The 23,815-nt window shown below is 40.2% G+C and overlaps 1 protein-coding gene across 1 annotated transcript; it reads left to right on the top strand.

Moving 5' to 3' along the window:
* Positions 1–458: 458 nt before the first annotated feature.
* LOC138987008 (putative fatty acid desaturase 2-like protein FADS2B) lies at positions 459–23,419 on the top strand (the record flags this gene model as incomplete). Its single annotated transcript, XM_070366979.1, has 3 exons — positions 459–1,014; positions 13,610–13,720; positions 23,222–23,419. Coding segments are annotated over exons 1-3 (630 nt in total), but the record flags the coding sequence as incomplete, so codon positions are not given.
* Between the last annotated feature and the right edge of the window lie 396 nt (positions 23,420–23,815).

The raw sequence follows: 23,815 nt of genomic DNA, 5'->3' as shown, positions 1-23,815 counted from the left end.
TTGGAATCAGTCTGTTGTTCCATTTCCAGTTTAAACTTTTGCTTCCTGACCTGCGTATAGGTTTCTCAATTAATTAAAAAAAAAAAAAGACAGTAACTGAGGAAATCAGAATAAAAGGAAACTTTTCAGTCTTAACAACAAAAGAACATTTCCCAATTCCAGAAGGCGTTCATATCTTCCTAGAGGTTTTGAAATCTTCTGCTCATGTGTTGAATTAAAACAACTGTTCCTTTCAATGGGGGAGAGCTGATGAGCCTGACCCAGAATGATGCCAGTGCAGGCAGTCAGCAGAGAAGGAGCCCAGCCCCTCCTCCCAGGGGTCAGGCCACACCATCCTCTGGGCTGTGATTGGCTCCAGCTCTTGACTAAGAGACATTTAATGATAAATAAGAACGCTGCTAAATGATCAGCCAACAGAGATAGAGAAGAGAAAGGTAGACTAATCTTCTTGGGTCCAGGGAAAGGTAGTACAGTCTTCATCAGGACAAAAGAAAAGACTCAGGACAGAGACGTGAGAAGCTGGGAAGGAGTTCACTATCAGGTTTGCCAAGAGTCAAGTAGGCTAAAAAGTTTTCTGTGTAGGCTTCTTACTTCATGGAATAAAAGGAGAGGGAAAAGGTCATTCTGTAGTTTATTCAGGTGAGAATTAGAAATTCCAGGTGTCACGCCAGAAATTCTAAAAGTACAAAGACAATGACGTTTGAAGAAAAGCCTGAGGGCAATGGGAGCCTTGTGGATGAGAACCAGCTGGACCTGGGTGCGAAGCATCAGGCAAACGGGAAACCAGCAGCAAGTGTGAGAGCTAAGCTCCCTGCAAGGCAGGAGGCAAAGGCGAAGTGCAGCTTGCCCAGAAAAAGCCTCAGCACATACACCTGGCAGGAGATCCAGAGACACAATCAGGAGACTGACCAGTGGCTGGTGATCAATCGCAAGGTCTACGATGTTACTGGCTGGGCGGACAGGCATCCTGGTGGGCGGCTGGTCCTCAACCACTGCGCTGGGGAAGATGCCACGGTAAGGAGCTCAAAGTCTGCCCTCTCTCTCTCTGTTCCAGCTGCTGGGTGGCTGGGACCTTGACTATCTTTCCCAAAGCATTTCAAGTACATGTTCAAGCTCCATGATCACTCATCTCCTCCCAAACCAATTTTTCTGGATTTCTATCCAGCAAAAATTGAAAGCTAATTAAGCCTCAAGGTCTAGCTATTATTTGCACTAGGTTTGGGGTGGGCTCAGATGCTGACAGTAGATACTATGTGTATTTCAGGTTTTGCTTTTTGTTCTTGGCATTATGTTTTTTTGTTTTGTTTTATTTTGAAATGGAGTCATTGTCTTACAAGAAGAAAGTTACAAATAGGTGAGTAAAATCTGGGAAAAAATGTCTTCATTCAAGTAGAAATTTCTCAGACTCCTACAACTGGAGTGCCTGAAACAGACAGCAACTCATCTGGCAAGCATCAAAATGTTGAACAATGTTGAAAGTCTACAGTGACATAGGCTTTTAGACTTTATAGAGTTATTTTTTGTTGTGTAGTTAATTCAATGTGATACAACCCACTTTTATGGAAGAAGTAACTGAAATCAGAGTGGTTAAGTGACTGACCCAAGTTCACCCAGCCAGCAGATCTCAGATTCAAAACACTTATCTTTCTGAACTTTCAGTCTTAATCACTTTCCTTCACTGTTTTTCCTCATAACTCTCCTCCACCAAAATAGCTGAAAAAATAGACTTTCAATGGATGCCTAAAATATCACGCATCATATGTGTTAAGTTGCTTCAGCTGTGTCCAACTCTTTGCAACCCTATGGACCACATTCCGGCAGGTACCCCCGTCCTTGGGATTCTCCAGGTATGAATACTGGAGTGGGTTGCCATACTTTTTTCCAGGGGATCTTCCTGAACTAGGGATTGAAACTATTTCTTACCTCTCCAGCATTGGCAGAAGTGTTCTTTACCATTAGCACCACTTGGGAAGCCCAAAGACAACATAGACACATTCAAATGCATGACCTCACTTAAACCTTATCATAAAGAAAGTGAACCAGTTCAGTTCAGTTCAGTAGCTCAGTCGTCATCAACTCTTTGCGACCCCATGAATTGCTGCACGCCAGCCCTCCCTGTCTATCACCAACTCCCAGAGTTCACTCAAACACATCCATTGAGTCGGTGATGCCATCCAGCCATCTCATCCTCTGTCGTCCCCTTTTCCTCCTGCCCCCAATCCCTCCCAGCATCAGAGTCTTTTCCAATGAGTCAACACTTCCCATGAGGTGGCCAAAGTACTGGAGTTTCACCTCTAAGGAAAGTGAATGGTTGCTGCGCTTCAGTCCTGTCCGACTCTGTGCGACCCCATAGATGGCAGCCCACCAGGCTCCTCTGTCTATGGGATTCTCCAGGCAATAACACTGGAGTGGGCTGCCATTTCCTCCTCCAATGCATGAAAGTGAAAAGTCAAAGTGAAGTTGCTCAGTCGTGTCCAACTCTTAGCGACCCCATGGACTGCAGCCTACCAGGCTCCTCCGTCCATAGGATTTTCCAGGCAAGAGTACTGGAGTGGGGTGTCATATTCCCATATTAAAGATAAAAAAACTGATACTAAAACGTGAAAACAATGTATCTCAGAGCACACAAATAACAGTGACAAATTTTTAAATCAGATAGTTTTTTTACCATAAAGCCCTTTATAGCTGATCTTAGAAATAAAATTTCCATTTAATATTGAAGAAGGAGGTTTCTCAATCCTTAAATGCATTTAGGAATCCATTCTAAAATATTCTATAATAAAGTTGATTTTAGCCCAATTAGGAACTTTTTCTCCATATTATACATATGAAGAAACAGAGAATAAAAGGTGTTAAACTAATTCAAGATCAGAAAATTAACATATTATAGAGTAGAAATTTAAACAGATATTCTTTATGTTATACTTGTCATTTTCATGTTAGTATATAATTTTTCCAACTGGTTTCAAAGGATAGGATTAAAAATATTGATTCAGGAAGCTCTGCTCTGTGAGCATTACCTGACAGATAAAAACAGAATACACAAGCATATGGCAAGTTTGCAAAGAAAGAAAGACTTTGTTTTTTGACACTAGCAACATCTTCTTCCCCCAGTTCTCATTTCCCCCTAATTTCTCAACTTCTCTGTCTAATCAGGGTCTTCTACCATCTTCTCGTCTTGATTCTGCAGTCAGAGGAATGCCTTTCTGAGAAGACCCTTCCACATCCCCACCACTCTGGTCTGATCTGATATTTTTAAAACAAAGCTCAACCTTTTCCTGGGAAAGTGTGCATGAGCTTGTAGCCCATGATGGGATTCTCACATGTGTCAGGAAGACCCTAGGAAGCCAGAGAGCTGAGGATAGAAGGAGCCAAGGGACAGTCATTTGTGCAAGAATCAGGAGAAAGATTAACAAAAATAAAGGGAAAAAAATACTTGTTGATGTATGACAGAAAACCACAAAATTCTGTGAAGCAATTATACTCCAATTTAAAAATAAAGTGGCAAAAAAGAGAGGAAAATACCACATATCTCATCTCCACAACACAAAGAAAATATGGATGATGCTTTCTAACACAAGTCACAGAATCGGCTCAGAGGATGTGTTAGCAAAAATATGTACCTTCAACCACCTTGCATATAACTGGTAGACATAGCTTGCAGAAAGCAGGTCAGCTGATGAATTTGTAATTTGCTGGTGAGTTTTTATCTCCCAGAAGTTAGAGAAAGACCACGATTATGCATCAAATTCTAGTTAACAAGGAAGAATTAAACCTTATGGGAAAATACCCATGACATCTCAGGATTTGTCTTAAGGATGAATACCCTGAGCGTGGTCAGTCATGTACCCTGGACTTTTAGAAGGCAGATCCAGAATGTTCAGAGAAAAATCTGCAGAGGATGGCTAGAGAAGAATGGAAGGGTGCCAGAATTCTGACAACCATAGTTTTCCATGGCCACTCAGAGTACATGGAGTCTGAGGTGCGGTATACTGGTTATATAAGCCTGGGAAAGTCCCTGAAATGCTCTGGAACTCAGCTTCATCATCTGCATAATGGGAATGGCCTTACCCATCTAATTAGGAAATGAGACTAAAGCTTGTAAAGGGTTTAGCATAATACCAGATGCACTTTTCATTAAATCATAGCTATTGTTATTCATATCACACCTCCATAGATTCAGAGGCATGATTAACATTTCCTGTTTACCACCTGCTTAGAAATCCTGATTGTTTGTTGCCAACTGGGAACAGAGGAGTATGTGGTGGAGAAACAGCATGACTCTAGGGACGGAGGGAGGAACATGAAGTTAGAGAATCTGAGGTCAGATGCTTTCTCTCTACAGCCTAAAGTGTTTGCAGGCTGTGCCCTGAAAGGCAAATGTGCACCAACATATGATCTCTGTGCACAAGCCCTGGCCCATAGCTACACCTGCCCAGAGCGGGGCATCTTTCCTTATTTACACAGAAACTCTTCCCCAAGCCTCTATCCTTCTCATGAAAAGTACATAATGATACCAAGGTAGCTTGATCCATAGGGTCACTCATTCATTCATTCATTCATGTGGTCAATCATTCTAAAACTTCTTGAGGTGTCCAGTCTAATGACTAAGAGTACAAATTTGAGAATGAAAGAGGTGTGGTTTGCATCTGGGCTCCACCACTTGCTAGAAATGTCCTGAGGAGCTTGCTGAAGCCTTGGAGCCTCAGCTCCTTTATCTAGAAATTGGGATAATGATACATCTATCTTACTATGGATGTCAAAGCCAGCAGAGATAAAATAAAGGTTTTCTTCTTATACCTGGTACAGATTAAACACTCAAAAATGACATTTATTATTCCTTAGTTATTCTGAGATAAGTTGTCATTTTGTCCAAAGAATTTTACTAAGAGTTAGTTAGTTCAGTCACAGTGTCATGTCTGACTCTTTGTCACCCCATGGATTGCAGCACGCCAGACCTCCCTGTCCATCACCAACTCACAAAGTTTACTTAAACTCATGTCCATTGAGTCAGTGATGCCATTCAACCATCTCATTCTCTGTCATCCCCTTCTCCTCCCACCTTCAATCTTTCCTAGTATCAGGGTCTTATCAAATGAGTCAGCTCTTCACAGCAGGTAGCCAAAGTATTGGACTTTCAGCTTCAACATCAGTCCTTCCAAAGAATATCTAGGATTGATTTCCTTTAGGATGGACTGGTTGGATCTCCTTGCAGTCCAAGGGACTCTGAAGAGTCTTCTCCAGCACCATAGTTCAAAAGTATCAATTCTTCAGTGCTCAGCTTTCTTTATAGTCTACTCTCATACCCATACATGACTACTGGGAAAAAATCATAGACTTGACTAGATGGACCTTTGTTGGCAGAGTAACCTCTCTGCTGTTTAATATGCTGTCTAGGTTGGTCATAACTTTTCACCCAAGGAGTAAGCGTCTTTTAATTTCATGGCTGTAATCACCATCTGCAGTGATTTTGGAACCCCAAAATAAAGTCTGCCACTGTTTCCCCATCTATTTTCTGTAAAGTGATGGGAACGGATGCCATGATCTTAGTTTTCTGAATATTGGGCTTTAAGCCAACTTTTTTACTCTCCTCTTTCACTTTCATCAGAGGCTCTTTAGTTCTTCACTTTATGCTGTAAGAGTGGTATCATCTGCATATCTGAGGTTATTGATATTTCTCCCGGCAATCTTGATTCCAGCTTGTGTTTCTTCCAGTCCAGCATTTCTCATGATGTACTCTGCATATAAGTTAAATAAGCAGGTTGACAATATACAGCCTTGACGTACTCCTATTCCTATTTGGAACCAGTCTATTGTTCCACGTCCAGTTCTAACTGTTGCTTCCTGACCTGCATATGGATTTCTCAAGAGGCAGATCAGGTGGTCTGGTATTCCAATCTCTTTGATAATTTTCCACAGTTTACTGTGATCCACATAGTCAAAGGCTTTGGCATAGTCAATAAAGCAGAAAAAAATGTTTTTCCCAGAACTCCCTTGATTTATTGATGATCCAGCGGATGTTGACAATTTGATCTCTGGTTCCTCTGCCTTTTCTAAATCAACCTTGAAAATCTGCAAGTTCATGGTTCACGCAATGCTGAAGCCTGACTTGGAGAATTTTTAGCATTACTTTACTAGCATGTGAGATGAGTGCAATTGTGCCCTAGTTTGAACATTCTTTGGCATTGCCTTTCTTAGGGATTGGAATGAAAACTGACCTTTTCCAGTCCCATGGCCACTGCTGAGTTTTCCAAATTTGCTGGCATAATGAGTGCAGCACTTTCACAACATCATCTTTTAGGATTTGAAATAGCTCAACTGGAATTCCATCACCTCCACTAGCTTTGTTCGTAGTGATGCTTCCTAAGGCCCACTTGACTTCACATTCCAGGATGTCTGGCTCTAGGTGAGTGATCACACCATCATGATTATCTGGGTTATGAAGATCTTTTTTGTACAGTTCTTCTGTGTATCCTTGCCACCTCTTCTTAATATCTTCTGCCTCTGTTCCGGACAGAACCATTTTGTCCTTTATTGAGCCCATTTTTGTATGAAATGTTCCCTTGGTATCTTTAACTTTCTTGAAGAGATCTCTAGTGTTTCCCATTCTATTGTTTTCCTCTGTTTCTTTGCATTGATCGCTGAGGATGGCTTTCTTATCTCTCCTTGCTATTCTTTGGAACTCTGCATTCAAATGTGTATATCTTTTCTTTACTCCTTTGCTTTTCACTTCTCTTCTATTCAAATCTGTTTGTAAGCCCTCCTCACACAGCCATTTTGCTTTTTTGCATTTCTTTTTCTTGGGGATGGTCTTGCTCCCTTTCTCCTATACAATGTCACAAACCTCCATCCATAGTTCATCAGGCACTCTATCAGATCTAGTCCCTTGAATCTATTTCTCAATTCCACTTAATAATACTTAAGGATTTGATTTAGGTCATACTTGAATGGTATAGTGGTTTTCTCTACTTTCTTCTATTTAAGTCTGAACTTGCTAATAAGAAGTTCATGGTCTGAGCCACAGTCAGCTCCTAGTCTTGTTTTTGTTGACTGTATGGAGATTCTCCACCTTTGGCTGCAAAAATATAATATATCTGTTTTCAGTGTTGACAATCTGGTGATGTCCATGTGTAGAGTCTTCTCTTGTGTTGTTGGAAGAGGGTAAGTCTATTATACAAGACACAGGCACATCAATTCCCATTATAGAACATATTGTTTATTTGATTTTTTTCAAATTAAATGATTTAAAACTAATGCACAATGCTAATAACTAAAGATCTTCTCACCCATGAAAAGCCAGAAACAACCTATAAGTCCAACAAGAAGAATTAATCATATAGATTACAATATGTGCATATGAAGCATGCTACATGCTAAGTTGTGCTAAGTTACTTCAGTCATCTCTGACTCTGGGCAACCCTATGGATTATAGCCCACTAGGCTCCTCTGTCCTTGGGATTCTCTAGATGAGAATATTGGAGTGGATTGTCCTGCTCTCCTCCAGGGAAATCTTCCCTACCCAGGAATCGAACCTGCATCTCTTATGTCTCCTGCATTGGCAGGTGGGTTCTTTACCACTAGCACAACCTGGGAAGTCCCAAGTTTTATTTAAGTAAGTCAATAATATTTCTGGGCTCCACAAAAGAAGTAAACACAATCTTGTGAGGTATGCACAAGAGCAGAAAATTCAGAACAAAGAAATCATGGTTATTACCAAAGGTGCATGCTAAGCCACCTCATGTCTAAACATCAGGGTCTGAGAGGGACACTGAGAAACTCAAGCTCTTCATCAAGGTAAAAATTCAATATGACAGGAAAAAGATGACAAAAGGCTAGAGGAAATATAGCAAAATGTGTTTCAACTGCTTGGAAGACTGCAGTGTGGAAGAGGTTAGAGCTGTGTGCAAGTCCAAAAGACTCATGTGGAATCAGCAGAGGCAAGGCTGGGGCAGGGCAAGAGAGGATGTGTACAGAGGTGGAATACAGATCAGGTTCACATCGTGAGTAAGCACCAGCAGAACAGGTGTCCCGGCCTGGCCACATCCTTTGCTTAACACAATCCTGGTCGATATGATGGCTTGAGGATGAGAAGAGGGGAAGGAGGAAGAGAGGATGAAGGGTGTGGGAGGTAAAGAAAGAGACAAGAGAAGGAGGAGGGGGAGAAAGGGTCTTGAGTTCTGAGTGAAGGACTCTGGATTTTACCATCATTGTAGGTCTTCCTCTCCTCCCACTGCAGGTAATGAAACTTCTCTAGCCCAGCATCCCTCCCTACACCCAAACCTACAAGGAAACCTAGCTGTTTGTAAAAGGAAAGTTGTCATCAGTAATAACTGCATCTTTTGTGGGCTGTCAACATTTTTTTTTTTAATTTAAAATTAAATTTTAATTTGTTTCTCATTTGAATGATGGTTCAAGTTGAAAACTAGGTACAAAAGTAAAGAGACAAGTGCAGTTAAAGTGCTAATGGGTGACAATGGCCATGAAGAGGGACTCTTCAAATGCCAGCCTGTTGGTTAAGTAAAGGCTGAAGATCAAGAAGAGTTAGTCAAGGCAGAATGGATACAGGCATCTGTATGGCTGAGGCCCTTTACTGTCTGCTTGAAGCTATCACAACATTGTTAATAGGCTATGGCCCCATATAAATTTTTTTTAAAGAGTCAAATGAAGGAAGGAGTCCTGGGAACATGCTGAAGTCATGAATAAGGCAGTGACAACAGAAATGAGGAAGAGGGGGTAGATAAGCAGAAGACATAATTTATAATAGGGGATAAGTGGCTGGGTAAGTAAGCAGGAGTAAGGAGTCTAAACTGTCTGATCAATGACTTACGTAGGTAGGTGGGTGGCAGTTGCCATTACAAGATAATGAAGCCAGAAGATGAACAGGTTTGGTGGGAACAGTGGAGATAGAGAGAGTCTGGCCTGGAGCTTAGTCAAGTATATCACAGGAAAAAATCTCAAATAACAAAAGTTTTCAAACAATAGAGTGAGTTATGGCAAAAAAAAAAAAAAAAAACCAAATAAATAAATAAATAACCTTCTGTTTATCCATGTGGTTGGAGGGGAATCTTGGTGACACATAAACATTCTCCACTCCAAAGTGGCTCTTTTCCATAACAAAGGCAAAGACTATAAAAACTTGTGATCTCCCAGAAATACGAAGGACTTTGATTTAGCATTTGCCTTGAAATAGGTGAGATCTGAAAAGGAACCGGAAAAGGAATTACCCAAAGGTGTAGGAATGGGTGTCTGTGGTTGGGTATTGAATATTCTGGTGAGTTTTTTATTTTTATTTTTTTGGCTGTGCTGCAAGGCGGGTGGGACCTTGGTTGCCCAACAGAAATGGAATCCACACCCTCCATTGGAAGCATGGAGTCTTAACTACCAGACTGACAGGGAAGTCCCCTGTGGGCTTTTTGAGATATGTAAATCAAAATCTATGTTCTAGTTATATTGTTTTGTGACTATATACATAAATTCACCATGGGTGTTTTGTTTTTTTTTTCTGAATTTCGGGAAATTTCAACCCACTTCAGAGGAAACAAATAATAATAATAATATAAAAAATATCATCATTTAATGGCATCTGATTCCAAAGCTTAAGCTCTTTGATGCTTGGCTAAGTATTCAGCAAGGTTTTGTAATGACTGAATAAATGAATGAAAGAATAAATGAGCCCATGGAGCAGACTAAGTAGTATCCACAGTTAGAAAACAAATCGAAGCTTCAGAGATTAAGCAAATTTCCCAATATAAACAACATACTTCACTGCTCCCTATACTGTATTTTGGTGTAAATTTAATAGGCACACACTTTGGTTGATTGCAGAACAATATTTGGCAAATGGAGTGTCTCCTGAATTTCAACCCACACATGCCCTCTAGGCCAAGTGCCTTGATGCAGGGTACAGCCTGTATACAGTAGTTAAATTGTAAGGACATGATCCTTCTCAGGCCTTCTCACTTTATATACTTGCCTCTCCCTCTAGGGATCATACTGCCCTCCAATAATGGACATCTTTCCAACCCCCATTAAATAACAGCAAAAAATCAACAGGATCTCCAAAGTCACTGTGAAAGCAAAGATAATCACATCTTTCCTCTCTGCTGATACTGTTTGGGAAATTATCAGTTTTAAAAGGAGCTACAGTGTAAATTTATGAATAGGTTAGGAAATAGACATGATGGTTCAGAAGTGAATCAAAAGATAACAGACGAAAATGTGAGATAACAAAGTAGGTAAAAGGTCAGAAAATAGAGATGCTGAGGTTGGGGAAGAGACAGCAGTGCTTAAGACCCATATCCTTTGAACTCAATACTTCTCAACTTTCTCCTTTTTAGAGAATTCATATGCTGCTCTATTCATTCACACTTCCCCTTATTCATCAGACCTCTCTTGATCACATGTCATATTCCAGGCACAGCAAAAAATATCAGGTATAATTTAATCAATAATGCATTGTCTCAGTCTTCAAAAAAGTCAAAAGCCACTAGAGAAGGCCTTTGTGAATACAAAGATTCACTGCAACATCATTTGAAAAGCTTTAGGAACAAAGTGTCAAGGGAGCCCAGAAGAGATCATAAATAACTTTCTTGACTGTGTTAGGAAGGCATATTTCATCTGGATGTTCAAGAATGAGGAGGAACTTTTAAGTAGAAAAAAAATGGAGGAAAGCAGTCAAGGCAAAGGGAGGAGTATGTATTACAAAGCTTCAGAACTATACAGGGTCATGGAATGTTTATTGAATAGGGAGAGTTCCACTGGACAGGATGAGGCATGAAGGGTATGGTGAGAGGTAAACCTGGAGAAGTAGGTTGGGGCCACAGACAAAGTGATGCACGTCATTAAAACCTAAGGTGGGGAAATACTTTACTAACTGCCTAGCATGCATATACTGATCTTAACATCCTCCCAAAACAATCTTGTGTCACCCTTCTTTCAGGAAAAGAACTGTACATGTTAAAGCTGGAATGGACCTTTATGGCTTCCTGGCTTTAAAGCCACATCAACTTGAGTTCAAATCCTGGCTCTCCCACTTACTGTGGCAATGTCCTGCCATTTGAAGTCTTTATATGTATAACAAAAATGATAGAACCTCACACGACTAAGTTGATGATGATGAGTTGGCCCATAGAGCACCTTGTACACAGGATACACTAAAAAAATGGTGTTACTCCCTCTCCCCTTCATTTACCCCTGGACTTTCTTCAGGAGGAGCATACTTGCCAAATAAAGTTAATTAAAAAAAAAAAAAAACAACTCATTTTTGAGGGTCTTTTGCGAAGATTTCACAACTTAGTATCTAGCCTCTAATAGCAAATTCCTTCAAATTGAATAATCTAAGACTGCCTAAGCCACATTTGTACTGCCCATTAATACAATGAAAAGAGTTCCACACAGCAGGGAAATTCTTACTCTTCTGGAAAACTCTGTAGGTCTTCAGGCTCTGTTGTCACAGTATGACCTGTGAATCTTGCTGAAGATCAGAAAAAACAGTGAACCCAGAGGAATATTAGCGTCAGCACACTGTTCCAGGGCTCTGGATGACTGCTCAAAGTAAGATGCAAATGCAGGGCCTCACCCCTCCTCTACACTCTGATCTTGATCCCTCAGAATGTTTCTCACCCTCATCTCTTCCTTAACAGCAGGCAGAACATGATTTTTCAGTATGGCCACCCTGAAATGTTTTAGTCACATTGTTAATCACTGAATGACTCTCATCCTGGTTAGGTAAACTAACTTTAGGGTCACTGAATGTGACAACGAAAACTCATCTTTGAAAGCAGCTTTTCCCAAGGGGGTCAGAGAAAGTATACAAAGGCAGAATGAACAGTAGAGCCTGGACTGGTTCTAGCAGATACAAATCCCTTCTTACATCACTGAATCTAGAAAAGTGAGTCTAAAGAGTTGATATTGCACCCTTCTGAATAACCTCATCCATTATATATATATACATACAAGCCTACACATATGGACATGCTTTATGTGTAGGATTGTATGTAGTTCTAGATGTATCTCAATTTGCTTTAGATTTTGAAGATGGAGGGTTCATTGTATTCACTAAAACAATTCAGAGCTCACTCCAGGTGGAGTATGGAAAGAAAATCTCTGAACTGTTATATTTTATTGAAGAGAAGGAAGGCAGGTAGCTCTTATCCCTGTGTGTCTTAGTCATTCAGTTGTGTACAACTCTTTGCAAGGCCATGGACTGTAGCCCACCAGGCTCCTCTGTCCATGGAATTCTCCAGTCCAGAATACTGGAGTAGGTTGCCATTCCCTTCTCCAGGGGATCTTCCCAACCCTGGGATCTAACCAGGGTCTCCCACATTGCAGGCAGATTCTTTACCATCTGAGCCACCAGGGAAGCCCAGAGGCACACATATAGGAAAGAGAACTAATATGTTTGAGAATTTACTATAAACCACTCAGATTCTAATCAATTCACTTAATTATAATAACTTTATAAATTGAGTAGCTATTACCATCATTCCCATGTTAGGGAAGAAGAGAAAACAGGAGCATGGACTGGTCAAGAGACTTGTCCACAGTTACACAGCAAGTGTAGAACTTAGGTGTAGGAAGGCTGCTCAGGGATCCAGTTTCCTAATCAGCATTATGCAACACCAGCACTCCACGATAATGTGTATGGATTCCATATATTCAAATCAAAACCTTGGTTATTTTTCTTTATATTAAACATTCCTAATCTCAAAGCCATAATAGCAAGAAGTCCAATATCTTACTCTTGGAGAAACCTCCTTCCCTCAAAGCAGATTAAATCCCTCAAGAAAAAAAAAAAAAGTCTATCTCTTATTTCCAAACTTAAGCAGGACATGAGAATCAACACTGCTTCTCATAGCCACTTGGAGTTACTACTTAAAATGGGAATGGATTTGGAAAAATATAGTGAATCAGTTCTATTTTGTGCCTGTCTCCAGCCCCTACAGAGAATGCTATATTTTTGTTTTTGTTTTTTTAAAGAGTGCTAAGGCTTCTTCAGTGATAAACTTAGCCAAGAAAGTGCTACTTTAGACAACTAAGGATTCGAGGGCTTTGCTCCCATGCTCTCTTAGACATTTGTTAATTTGTTATCATCAACTTTAACTTGTCTTTCCTTGGAAATAACTTAATGCAAGAGCCTCTGTCCCCTGGTCCTTGATGAAGAAATAAAAGGGAAACTCTGATAGATGTGATTTGCATAGGCAGTCTTGGTTCCTGCATGCCCCAGATAATGTGGGCAACTCCCACACCAAGCCTGAGGTTTGGCTCTAAAGATTCACCATGGCCTATAATCTCAAAGCCAACTACTTCTCACGCTCAATAAAATAAACAATGATCTCTTCCAATGCTTGGGGATCAACTTTCTACCCAGGACTTGCCTAGTAAGCCATGCACACAGTGGGTGGATCTCCAGTGTGAGGCTTTCATAGAGGAATTTCAAGGGTAATTCTGATCAATGAACTTGAAGTGTCAACCTAGAGTTAGAAGTAAATGTTCAATAACATAATCTGTGCTGATTCCTAAGGTCAGTACAGAACGAGGTAAGAAAGGGGAGATATCTGTGTGCAAGCGTGTCATTTTTAAGCTTCTAACAGTTCTCTCTGATTCACAGGACGTCTTCAGAGCCATGCATCCAGACCCTGACATTGTGCGGTTGTACCTTAAACCACTGCTCATTGGAGAGCTTGCTCCAGAAGAGCCCAATCAGGAGAGAAACAAAAACGTGAGTGAGGTCTCGGGACCCAAGAGTATGTGGAGGGATGGGGATGAGGTATATTACAGGGCCAATTTATCATTTTCTGTGGGAAACCAGCCATCCTGCCTGGGAGGGCCTGCAATGGAATAAGTGCTGCTAAGTCGCTTCAGTCGTGTCCGACTCTGTGTGACCCCATAGACGGCAGCCCACCAGGCTCCACCGTCCTTGGGATTCTCCAGGCAAGAACACCGGAGTGGGTTTCCATTTCCTTCTCCAATGCATGAAAGTGAAAAGGGAAAGTGAAGTCTCTCAGTCATGTCCGACTCTTAGTGACCCCATGGACTGCAGCCTACCAGGCTCCTCCATCCATGTGATTTTCCAGGCAAGAGTACTGGAGTGGGGTGCCATTGCCTTCTCCAAATAGCATAGATGAGTGGATTCCAAATATTTCAAAATAATGACATCCTCCTGAGATTCTCAGAATTCTTAAACCTCTGAGAAACAAAGGAATGGGATGCGTGGCCCTGTGCCAAACAGTAATTCCATGTTTCTAACCACCTACTTCTTGCCACACAACTTACACATAACTTTTCTTTTTCCATGACTGCTTATAATTGTTTGATGTTCCCTGTTAAACCAGTTTCCATGAGAGCAGAGACTATGTCAATTTTGCTCATCCCTGAGTCCTCAGTACCTAAAGGCACAGGATTGGACCTGTATTAGGAATTCCATAAATAGCTGTTGAGTCAATGATGTGACTATACCCTAACTATAGTTCTTTTTACAATTGGAGAAATTACAGTTCCAGGAGAATAAACTACCTTCTGAAAAGCAAAGAAGAAGAACTCCAGTTCACCTCTTCCTGGCTCCAAACCTTTGGGTATTCCCCACAAAAAGCACCACTTTTATTTCACCAAGACTTTGGTTGACTGAAAAACTGTCTTCAGAGGGCAGGGCCTCCATAAGACTAGACTTCACTAGAATGGTTGCACATAAAGCTTAGAGGGATTTTAGGTAACATTAAGCACTTCATTTTTTTTTTTTTTTTGCACTTCATGTTTTAAAACAGCTTACAATTGTACCATTATTTTGAAATACTTTGTACAAAGTGGTGATCCAGATATCACTGTGAGGCAGAAAGAATAAGAATTACATTTCCACTTAAAAAAAATGAAGAAACAAACTCACAAGGGGATAGGAGGGATCTGAGGAGAGAGGACTGGTTACATGCAGGCCCAAGACGAATACTTAGGCTGACTCCTGAGGCCCAGGTGCATCCCTCAAGGCTGTGTGTCAGGAAGCAACGCACTATACTGAGACGAGTGGGCCATCAGGCAGACAGCCTGGACACATAGCCTGGTTCCTATGACAAGGTGTAGGAGCCGAGATGCCGTTGTTTGGTCAGTGAGTCATGTCTGACTCTTTGTAACCCTGTGAACTGCAGCATGCCAGGCTTCCATGTTCCTACACTATCTCCCAGAATTTGCTCGAACTCATGTCCACTGAGTCCATGATGCCATCCAACCATCTCATCCTCTGTCACCCTCTGCTTTTCCCGCCCTCAACCTTTCCAGGCACCAGGGTCTTTTCCAATGAGTTGGTTCTTCCTATCAGGTGGCCAATGTATTGGAGCTTCAGCTTAACCATCAGTCATTTCAATGCAAATTCAGGGTTGATTTCCTATAGTGCTGACAGGTTTGATCTCCATGCTGTCCAAGGGACACTCAAGAGTTTTTTCCAACACCACAGTTCAAAAGCAACAATTCTTTGATGCTCAGCCTTCTTTCATGTCCAACTCTCACATCCATATATGACTACTGGAAAACCCATATCTTTGACTATATGGACCTTTGTTGGCAAAGTAATGTCTCTGCTTTTTAATCTGCTATTTAGGTTTGTCACTGCTTTTCTTCCAAGGAGCAAGCATCTTTTAATTTCATGGCTGCAGTCACCAGCTGCAGTGACTTTTGGAGCCCAAGAAAATAAAGTCTATCACTGTTTATATTTTTCCCCATATATTTGCCATAAAGTAATTGGACTGAATGCCATGATCTTCATTTTTTGAATGTTGAGTTTGAAGCCAGCTTTTTTACCCTCCTCTTTCACCTTCATCAACAGACTCTTTAGTTCCTCTTCACTTTCTGCCATTAGAGCGGTATGATCTTATCTGAAGTTGTTGATATTTCTCCCAGCAATTTTGATTCCAGCTTCTGCTTCATCCAGTACAGCATTTCACATGATGTACTCTGCATATAATTTAAATATGCAGGGTGACAATATACAGCCTTGACATACTCCTTTCCCAATTTGGAACCAGTCCATTGTTCCAAGTCTGGTTCGAACTGTTGCTTCTTGACCTGTGTACAGGTTTTTCAGGAGGCAGGAAAGATGGTCTAGTACTCCCATCTCGTTAAGAGTTTTCCATGGATTGTTGCGATAAACAAAGGGTCAGAAGAAACAATAAAACCAGAGGAAGCAGTGAAGTCAGTGAAGCCAGTTTTTTTTTTTTTTTTTATTAAGCTTGCTTTTTCTATGATCAAACAGATATTGGTAATTTGATTTTTTGGTTCCTCTTCCTATTTTAAATCCAACTTGTATATTTGGAAGTTCTCAGTTCATGTACTGTTGAAGCCTAGTTTGAAAGATTTTGAGCATTACCTTGCTAGCATGTGTAATGAGAGCAATTATGTGGTACTTTGAATGTTCTTTGGTACTGCCCTTCTTTGGGATTGGAATGAAAATTGATTGTTCAAGTCCTGTGACCACTGCTGAGTTTTCCAAATTTGCTAGCATATCGAGTGTAACACTATAATAGCATTATCTTTTGGGATTTCAAATAGTTCAGCTGGAATTACACCACCTCCATTAGCATTTGTCAAATCAGTGGTTTCTAAGGCCCACTTGACTTTACACTCCAAAATGTCTAGCTCTAGGTGAATGACCATACCATCATGGTTATCTGGATCGTTAGAGCTTTTTTTGTATAATTCTGTTTAATCTTGCCACATCTTCTTAATATCTTCTTTTCTGTTAGGTCTTTACCATTTCTGTCCTTTATTATGCCCATCTTTGCATGAAATGTTCCCTTGACATCTCCAATTTTGTTGAAGAGATCTCTAGTTTTTTCCATTCTATTATCTTCCTCTAACTTCTTGCTTTGTTCGCATAATAATGCTTTCTTATCTCTACTTGCTATTCTCTGGAACTCTGCATTCAGTTGGGTTCACCTTTCCTTTTCTCCTTTGCCTTTCACTTCTCTTCTTTTCTCAGATGTTTGTAAGGCCTCTTCAGACACCACTTTGCAATTTTGCTTTTCTTTTCCTTGGGGATGGTTTTGATCACCAGTTCCAGTACAATGTTATGAACCTCTGTCCATAGTTCTTCAGGCACTCTATCACATCTTATCCCTTGAATTTATTTGTCACTTCCACTGTATTACTGAAAGTTCATACCTGAATGGCTTAGTGGTTCTCCCTACTTTCTTCAATTTAAGTCTGAATTTGGCAATAAGGAGTTCATGATCTGAGCCATAATCAGCTCCTGGTCTTGTTTTTGCTGATGAATACAACTTCTCCATCTTTGGTAGCAAAGAATATAATCAATCTGATTTCAGTATTGATGATCTGGTGATGTCCATGTGTAGAGTCATTTCTTGTGTTGTTGGAAGAGGGTGTTTGCTATGACCAGTGCATTCTCTTGGCAAAAATTTGTTAGCCTTTGCCTAGTTTCATTTTGTGCTCCAAGGCCAAGCTTGCCTACTACTCCAGGTATCTCTTGACTTCCTACTTTTGTGTTCCAATTCCCTATGATGAAAAGGACATCTTTTTTTGGTGTTAGTTCTAGAAGGTCTGGTAGGACTTCAGAGAACCATTAAAATTCAGCTTCTTCAGCATTAGGGATCAGGGCATAGATTTGGATTACTGTGATACTGAATGGTTTGCCTTGGAATCGAACAGAGATCATACTCTCATTTTTGAGACTGCACCCAAGTACTACATTTTAGACTCCTTTGTTGGCTATGAGAGCTACTCCATTTCTTCTAAGGGATTCTTGACCACAGTAGTAGATATAATGATCACACGAAGTAAATTCACCCATTCCCTTACATTGTAGTTCACTGATTCCTAAAATGTTGATGTTCACTCTTGCCATCTCCTGCTTGACCACATCCAGTTTACCTTGTTTCATGGACCTAACTTTCCAGGTCCCTATGCAATAGTGTTGTTTACATCATTGGGCTTTACTTTCCCCACTAAACACACCCATAACTGGGTGTCATTTCTGCCTTGGCTTAGTCTCATATTCTTTCTGTTGCTATTTCTCCACAGTTCCCCGGTAGTATATTGGACATCTACTTACCTGGGGGGGAGAGAGGAGGCTCATCTTTCAGTGTCATAGCTTTAGCCTTTTCATACTGTTCATGGGATTCTTGAGGCAAGAATACGTAAGTGGTTTGCCATTCCCTTCTGACCACGTTTGGTCACAACTTTCCACCATGGCCCATCCATCTTAAGACCCTGGCTTTGAAGGGCTTGGGACTGTGGGATATGAGTCTAGGCCAGTTACCAAACCTGTCTGTGTTTCAGTTTCTCTCTGTGTAAAATAGCAACAATAGAAGCAACCACATAAGTGCTATTGGGAGATTACTGAAAGAGTTAAAGGCATTTAAAGTGTTTAGAACAGTGTCTGAAATGTAGAAAATGTTCAATAAACTTCAGATGCTATAATTATCATAAACTCAAAAGTCACACAAGTAATTTACAAACCTCTAAGTTTGCATCTGTGATTACCCAGAGATATGTATATAGACAATTAGTGTTTGAGCACAAACCTGAATGTCAGGAAGTACAGGCTAAAGTCCAGCTTCCATCACTTGCTGAGGATTTCACATTAATCACTCTTCTGGGCTTTAGTGATCCCCAACAGTATAGTGACTGTGATGGTAAAATCAGCTAAGCTGGGAAACACAACTGTTGTTCAGTTGCTAGGTTGTGTCTGACTCTTTGTGACCTCATGGACTGCAGCACACCAGGCTTCCCTGTCCTTCACCATCTCCCAGAGCTTGTTCAAACTTACATCCACCGAGTTGGTGGTGCCATCCAGCCATCTCATTCTCTGTTGTCCCCTTTTCCTCAAACCTTCAATCTTTCCCAGCATTAGGGTCTTTTCCAGTGAGTCAGCTCTTCCTATTACGTGGCCAAAGGATTGGAACTTCAGCTTCAACATCAGCCCTTGCAATGGATATTCAGGACTGATTTCCTTTAGGATTGACTGGTTTGATCTCCTTGCAGTCCAAGGGACTCTGAAGAGTCTTCTCCAACACAGTTCAAGCATCAATTCCTAGGTGCTCAGACTACTTTATAGTCCAATGCTCAATCTATACATTACTACTGGAAAAACCATAGCTTTGACTAGGCAGACATTTGTTGGCAAAGTAATGTCTCTGCTTTTTAAAATGTTGTCTAGTTTTGTCACTGCTTTTCTTCCAAGGAGCAAGCAAGGTTTAGTTTCATGGCTGCAGTCATAATCTGCAGTGATTTTGGAGCCCAAGAAAATAAAGTCTGTCACTGTTTTTATTGTTTACCCCATCTATTTGTCATGAAATCATGGGACCGGTTGTCATGATCTTCATTTTTTTTTTAATTTTATTTTTAAACTTTACAATATTGTATTGGTTTTGCCATATATCAAAATGAATCCACCACAGGTATACATTTTTGAATGCTGAATTTTAAACCAGCTTTTTCACTCTCCTCTTTCACCTTCTTCAAGAGGCTCTTTAGGTCCTCTTGGCTTTCTGCCATAAGGGTGCTGTCATCTGCATATGTGAGGTTATTGATATTTCTCCTGGCAATCTTGATTCCAGCTTCTGCTTCATCCAGACCAATATTTCTCATTATGTACTCTGCATAGAAGTTAAATAAGCAGGGTGACAGCATACAGCCTTGATGTACTCCTTTCCCAATTTGGAACCACTCAGTTGTTCCATATCCAGTTCTGTTACTTCTTGACCTGCATAAAGGTTGCTCAGGAGGCAGGTAAGGTGGTCTGGTATTCCCAGCAATTGAAGAATTTTCCACAGTTTGCTGTGATCCACATGGTCAAAGGCTTTAGCATAGTGAGTGAAGTAGATGTCTTTTGGAATTCCCTTGCTTTCTCTATGATCCAACAGATGTTAGCAATTTGACTGCTGGTTTCTCTGCCTCTTCTAAATTCAGCTTGAACATCTGGAAGTTCTTGGTTCATGTATTGTTGAAGCCTAGGTTGGAGAATTTTAAGAATTCTTTTGTTAGTGTGTGAAGTGACTGCAATTGTGGAGAAATTTGAACATCCTCTGGCACTGCCTTTCTTTGGGATTGGGATGAAAATTGATTTTTCAGGTCCTGTGACCACTGCTGAGTTTCCCAAGTTTGCTGGCATATTGAATGCAGCACTTTAACAGCATCATCTTTTAGGATTTGAAATAGCTCAGCTGGAATTCCATCACCTATGCTACCTTTGTTGGTAGTGATGCTTCCTAAGGCCTACTTGACTTCACACTCCAGCATGTCTGGCTCTAGGTGAGTGATTGCAAAACCATCATGGTTATCTGGTTCATTAAGATCTTTTTTGTATAGTTCTTCTGTGTATTCTTGCCACCTCTTCTTAGTATCTTCTGCTTCTGTTAGGTCCATATGGTTTCTGTCCTTTATTGTGCCCACCTTTGTATGAAATTTTCCCTTGGTATCTCTAATTTTCTCGAAGAGATCTCCAGTCTTTCCCATTCTATTGTTTTCCTCTATTTCTTTGCATTGATGAGTGAGGAAGGCTTTCTTATCTCTCCTTGCTATTCTTTGGAACTCTGCATTCAGATAGGTATATCTTTCTTTTTCTGCTTTGCCTTTCACTTCTCTTCTTTTCTCAGCTATTTTTAAGGGCTCCTCAGACACCACTTTGCTATTTTGCAGTTATTGTCCTTGGGGATGATTTTGATCACCACCTCCAGTACAATGTTATGAACCTCTGTCCATAGTTCTTCAGTCAATCTGTCAATCAGATATTATCCCTTGAATCTATTTCTCACTTCCACTGTATAACTGCAAGTGATTTACTTTAGGTCATACCTGAATGGCCTAGTGGTTTCCCCTACTTTCTTCAATTTCAGTCTGAATTTGGCAATAAGGAGTTCACGATCTGAGCCATAATCAGATCCCAGTCTTGTTTTTGCTGACTGTATAGAGCTTCTTTATCTTTGGCTGCAAAGAATATAATCAGTCTGATTTCGGTATTGACCATCTGGTGATGCCGATGTGTAGAATCATTTCTTGTGTTGTTGGAAGTGTTTGTTACGACCAGTGTGTTCTCTTGGGAAAACTCTGTTAGCCTCTGCCGAGCTTCATTTTGTATTCCAAGGCCGAGCTTGCCTGTTATGCCAGGTACCTTTTGACTTCCTACTTTTGGATTCTAATCCCCTATGATGAAAGAAAGCTAAGCACTGAAGAATTGATGCTTTTGAACTGTGATGTTGGAGAAGATTCTTGAAAGTCCCTTGGACTGCAAGGAGATACAACCAGTCCATCCTAAAGGAGATCAGTCCTGAATATTCATTGAAAGGACTGATGCTGAAGCTAAAACTGCAATAATTTGGCTACCTGATGTGAAGAACTGACTCATTTGGAAAGACCCTAATGCTGGGATAGATTGAATGTGGGAGGAGAAGGAGATGACAAAGGATGAGATGGTTGGATGGCATCACCACCTAAATGGACATGAGTTTAAGTAAGCTCCAGGAGTTGATGATTGACAGGGAAGCCTAGCGTGCAGCAGTCCATTTGGTCACAAAGTGTCAGACACAACTGAGTGACTGAACTGAACTGATGATGAAAAGGACATCTTTTTTTGGTGTTAGTTCTAGAAGGTCTTGTAGGTCTTCAGAGAACCATCCAACTTCAGCTTCTTCAGCATTAGTGATCAGAGCACAGACTTGGATTACTCTGCTAGTGAATGGTTTCCCTTGGAAATGAACAGAGATTATCTTTCATTTTTGATTTTGCACCTAAGTATTATATTTTGGAACCTTTTGTTTACTAGCACACTTGTGTGATCTACTAAAGTTATTTGTGGCCACCAGCATTCTGATGTTCATGGGGTCTTTAGAGATGAGCCCTTCCAGACATTTCCCAGGCATTGGATCATTTAAAAGTTGTATCAGTGAATTTTGAAATGAAATTTTTGCTTCTAGGATTATGTTCATAGCTCTTTTTTATTAATATTTCAAATTTCTCTTTTCTTTTACATCTGAATAATCAAGTTTTCATTCTTATACCTTGGTCACTTTCTCAACAGTCTGAGTTTCAAACCCATTATAGTTATTAAGCTAAGGAGATATTTCTTCCCAGGCCTTTTACTGACTCTCGAGTATGTGCAAGTTCATAAATCTGTGCTAGCACTTGACGTACATACATAAGCACAGTACATGTACTCAAAATAAGGACTCCTTCAACCAACAGACACACACACTAATACCACAGGAGACCCTGTCTCATTCCTGTAGAGCTTCTGAGCATCTCACAAGAAATTCATCCTTTGAGCTAATCTAAGTGAACGCTATCTTTCATAAAAGAGTCTTTTGCACAGGCTAAATAGCTGATAACATAGAAAGTAACACAGATTCGTATAGATAGCAAAGTTCCCCAAAGTATAATCAGAGATCAAACAACACATTGATTTAAAAAGGCAGTTATTATTAATAGCTACACACTTCTACATATAAAACAGACAAACAACAAGGATCTACTGTTTGGCAGGGATCTTTATTCAATATATCATAATCTTATAATGGTCTACAATGGAATAGAATCTGAAGAAACTATATCTATTTATCTATATATGATTTGCTGTACTCCTGAAACCAATACAACATTGTTAATCAACTATACTTCAATAAACCTTTTTGTTTTGAAAAGCAGAAAATTAAGGGGTTTTCCCTGGCAGCCCAGTCATTAAGACTTCTCCTTTCAATACAGGGGGTGCAGGTTTGATTCCTTGTCAAGGAATCAAGATCTCACATGCTTCACAGCCAAAAAAACACAAAAAACAAAAAACATAAAATAAAAGCAATATTCCCACAAATTCAATAAAGGCCTCAAAAGAAATGATCTGCATCAAAATTTTTTTAATTAATCAGTTTTAAAAAGAATTGTTAAAGTTATGTGTCTGTTCACTGAACCTCCCTCACCCCCCAAAAAAGAAGTATGTTATAAGTACCATAACAATTTGAGGACAGTTTACAAATCACTACTCATCTGTCTCTTCTCCAGGAAAAAAAAAAAAAAATTATCATAACTTGTTTTAAGCATTTTGCTTTTGTTAATTTTTTAAGGTTTAGTTTTTTGTTTAAATTATGCCTAATTATATTTATTAAATAAATAAATATCTATTCATAAAATTAAGGTATCATGCATTGATAAAATAGATTAATAATTATGCTCATCTGTGCTTCCTCTCCACTGAAGGAACTAATTCCTTTCTTGCATGCTTATCTCACAGTCCCAGTTGGTGGAAGATTTCCAAGAACTGCGGAGGACATTAGAGACCTTGAATATGTTCAATGCCAACCTGGGGTTCTTCTTCCTTCACCTCGCCCAGGTCTTGATTTTGGAGGCCCTGGCTTGGGTAATAGTGTGGCATTTTGGCAGTGGCTGGCTTATCACAATATTCATTTCTTTTCTTCTCACGGTTGCTCAGGTAAGTAGGTATCTTAAGCCCCGGCAGTGGCTCTGTGGGAAGCCTCAGAATTTTTCTTCTCTCTTTATACTGGTGTCAGTGGCTGCCTGGCACTTTCTGGCAAGCTAAGTTATCAAAACCCACTGGGCCCCAGTTCTCTTATCTGTAACATGGGGTAACAATTTTTTATGGAAATATTCTGAGGAGAACTAAACAAGTTACTCTGTAGAGTACCTAGCACAGAGACTGGCATGTGGTAAATATCCTTGACAGTTGCTGCTCTTTGCCTGACATTATCCACACAATGTCAGTAACTGAAGTTCCGTTCTAGGCCATGTAATCTTCACCTTTGTCTTTCGTTCATTAACCAACCAACATTTTCAATGGTTGTTCAATGATTTTATTAAGACTATAGGC

The sequence above is a fragment of the Bos mutus genome, unplaced genomic scaffold (assembly GCF_027580195.1).
Source record: "Bos mutus isolate GX-2022 unplaced genomic scaffold, NWIPB_WYAK_1.1 CTG391, whole genome shotgun sequence".
NCBI lineage: Eukaryota > Metazoa > Chordata > Mammalia > Artiodactyla > Bovidae > Bos > Bos mutus.
Note: the sequence above shows the minus strand (reverse complement) of the source record. Positions and strands in the feature narration are given on the sequence as shown.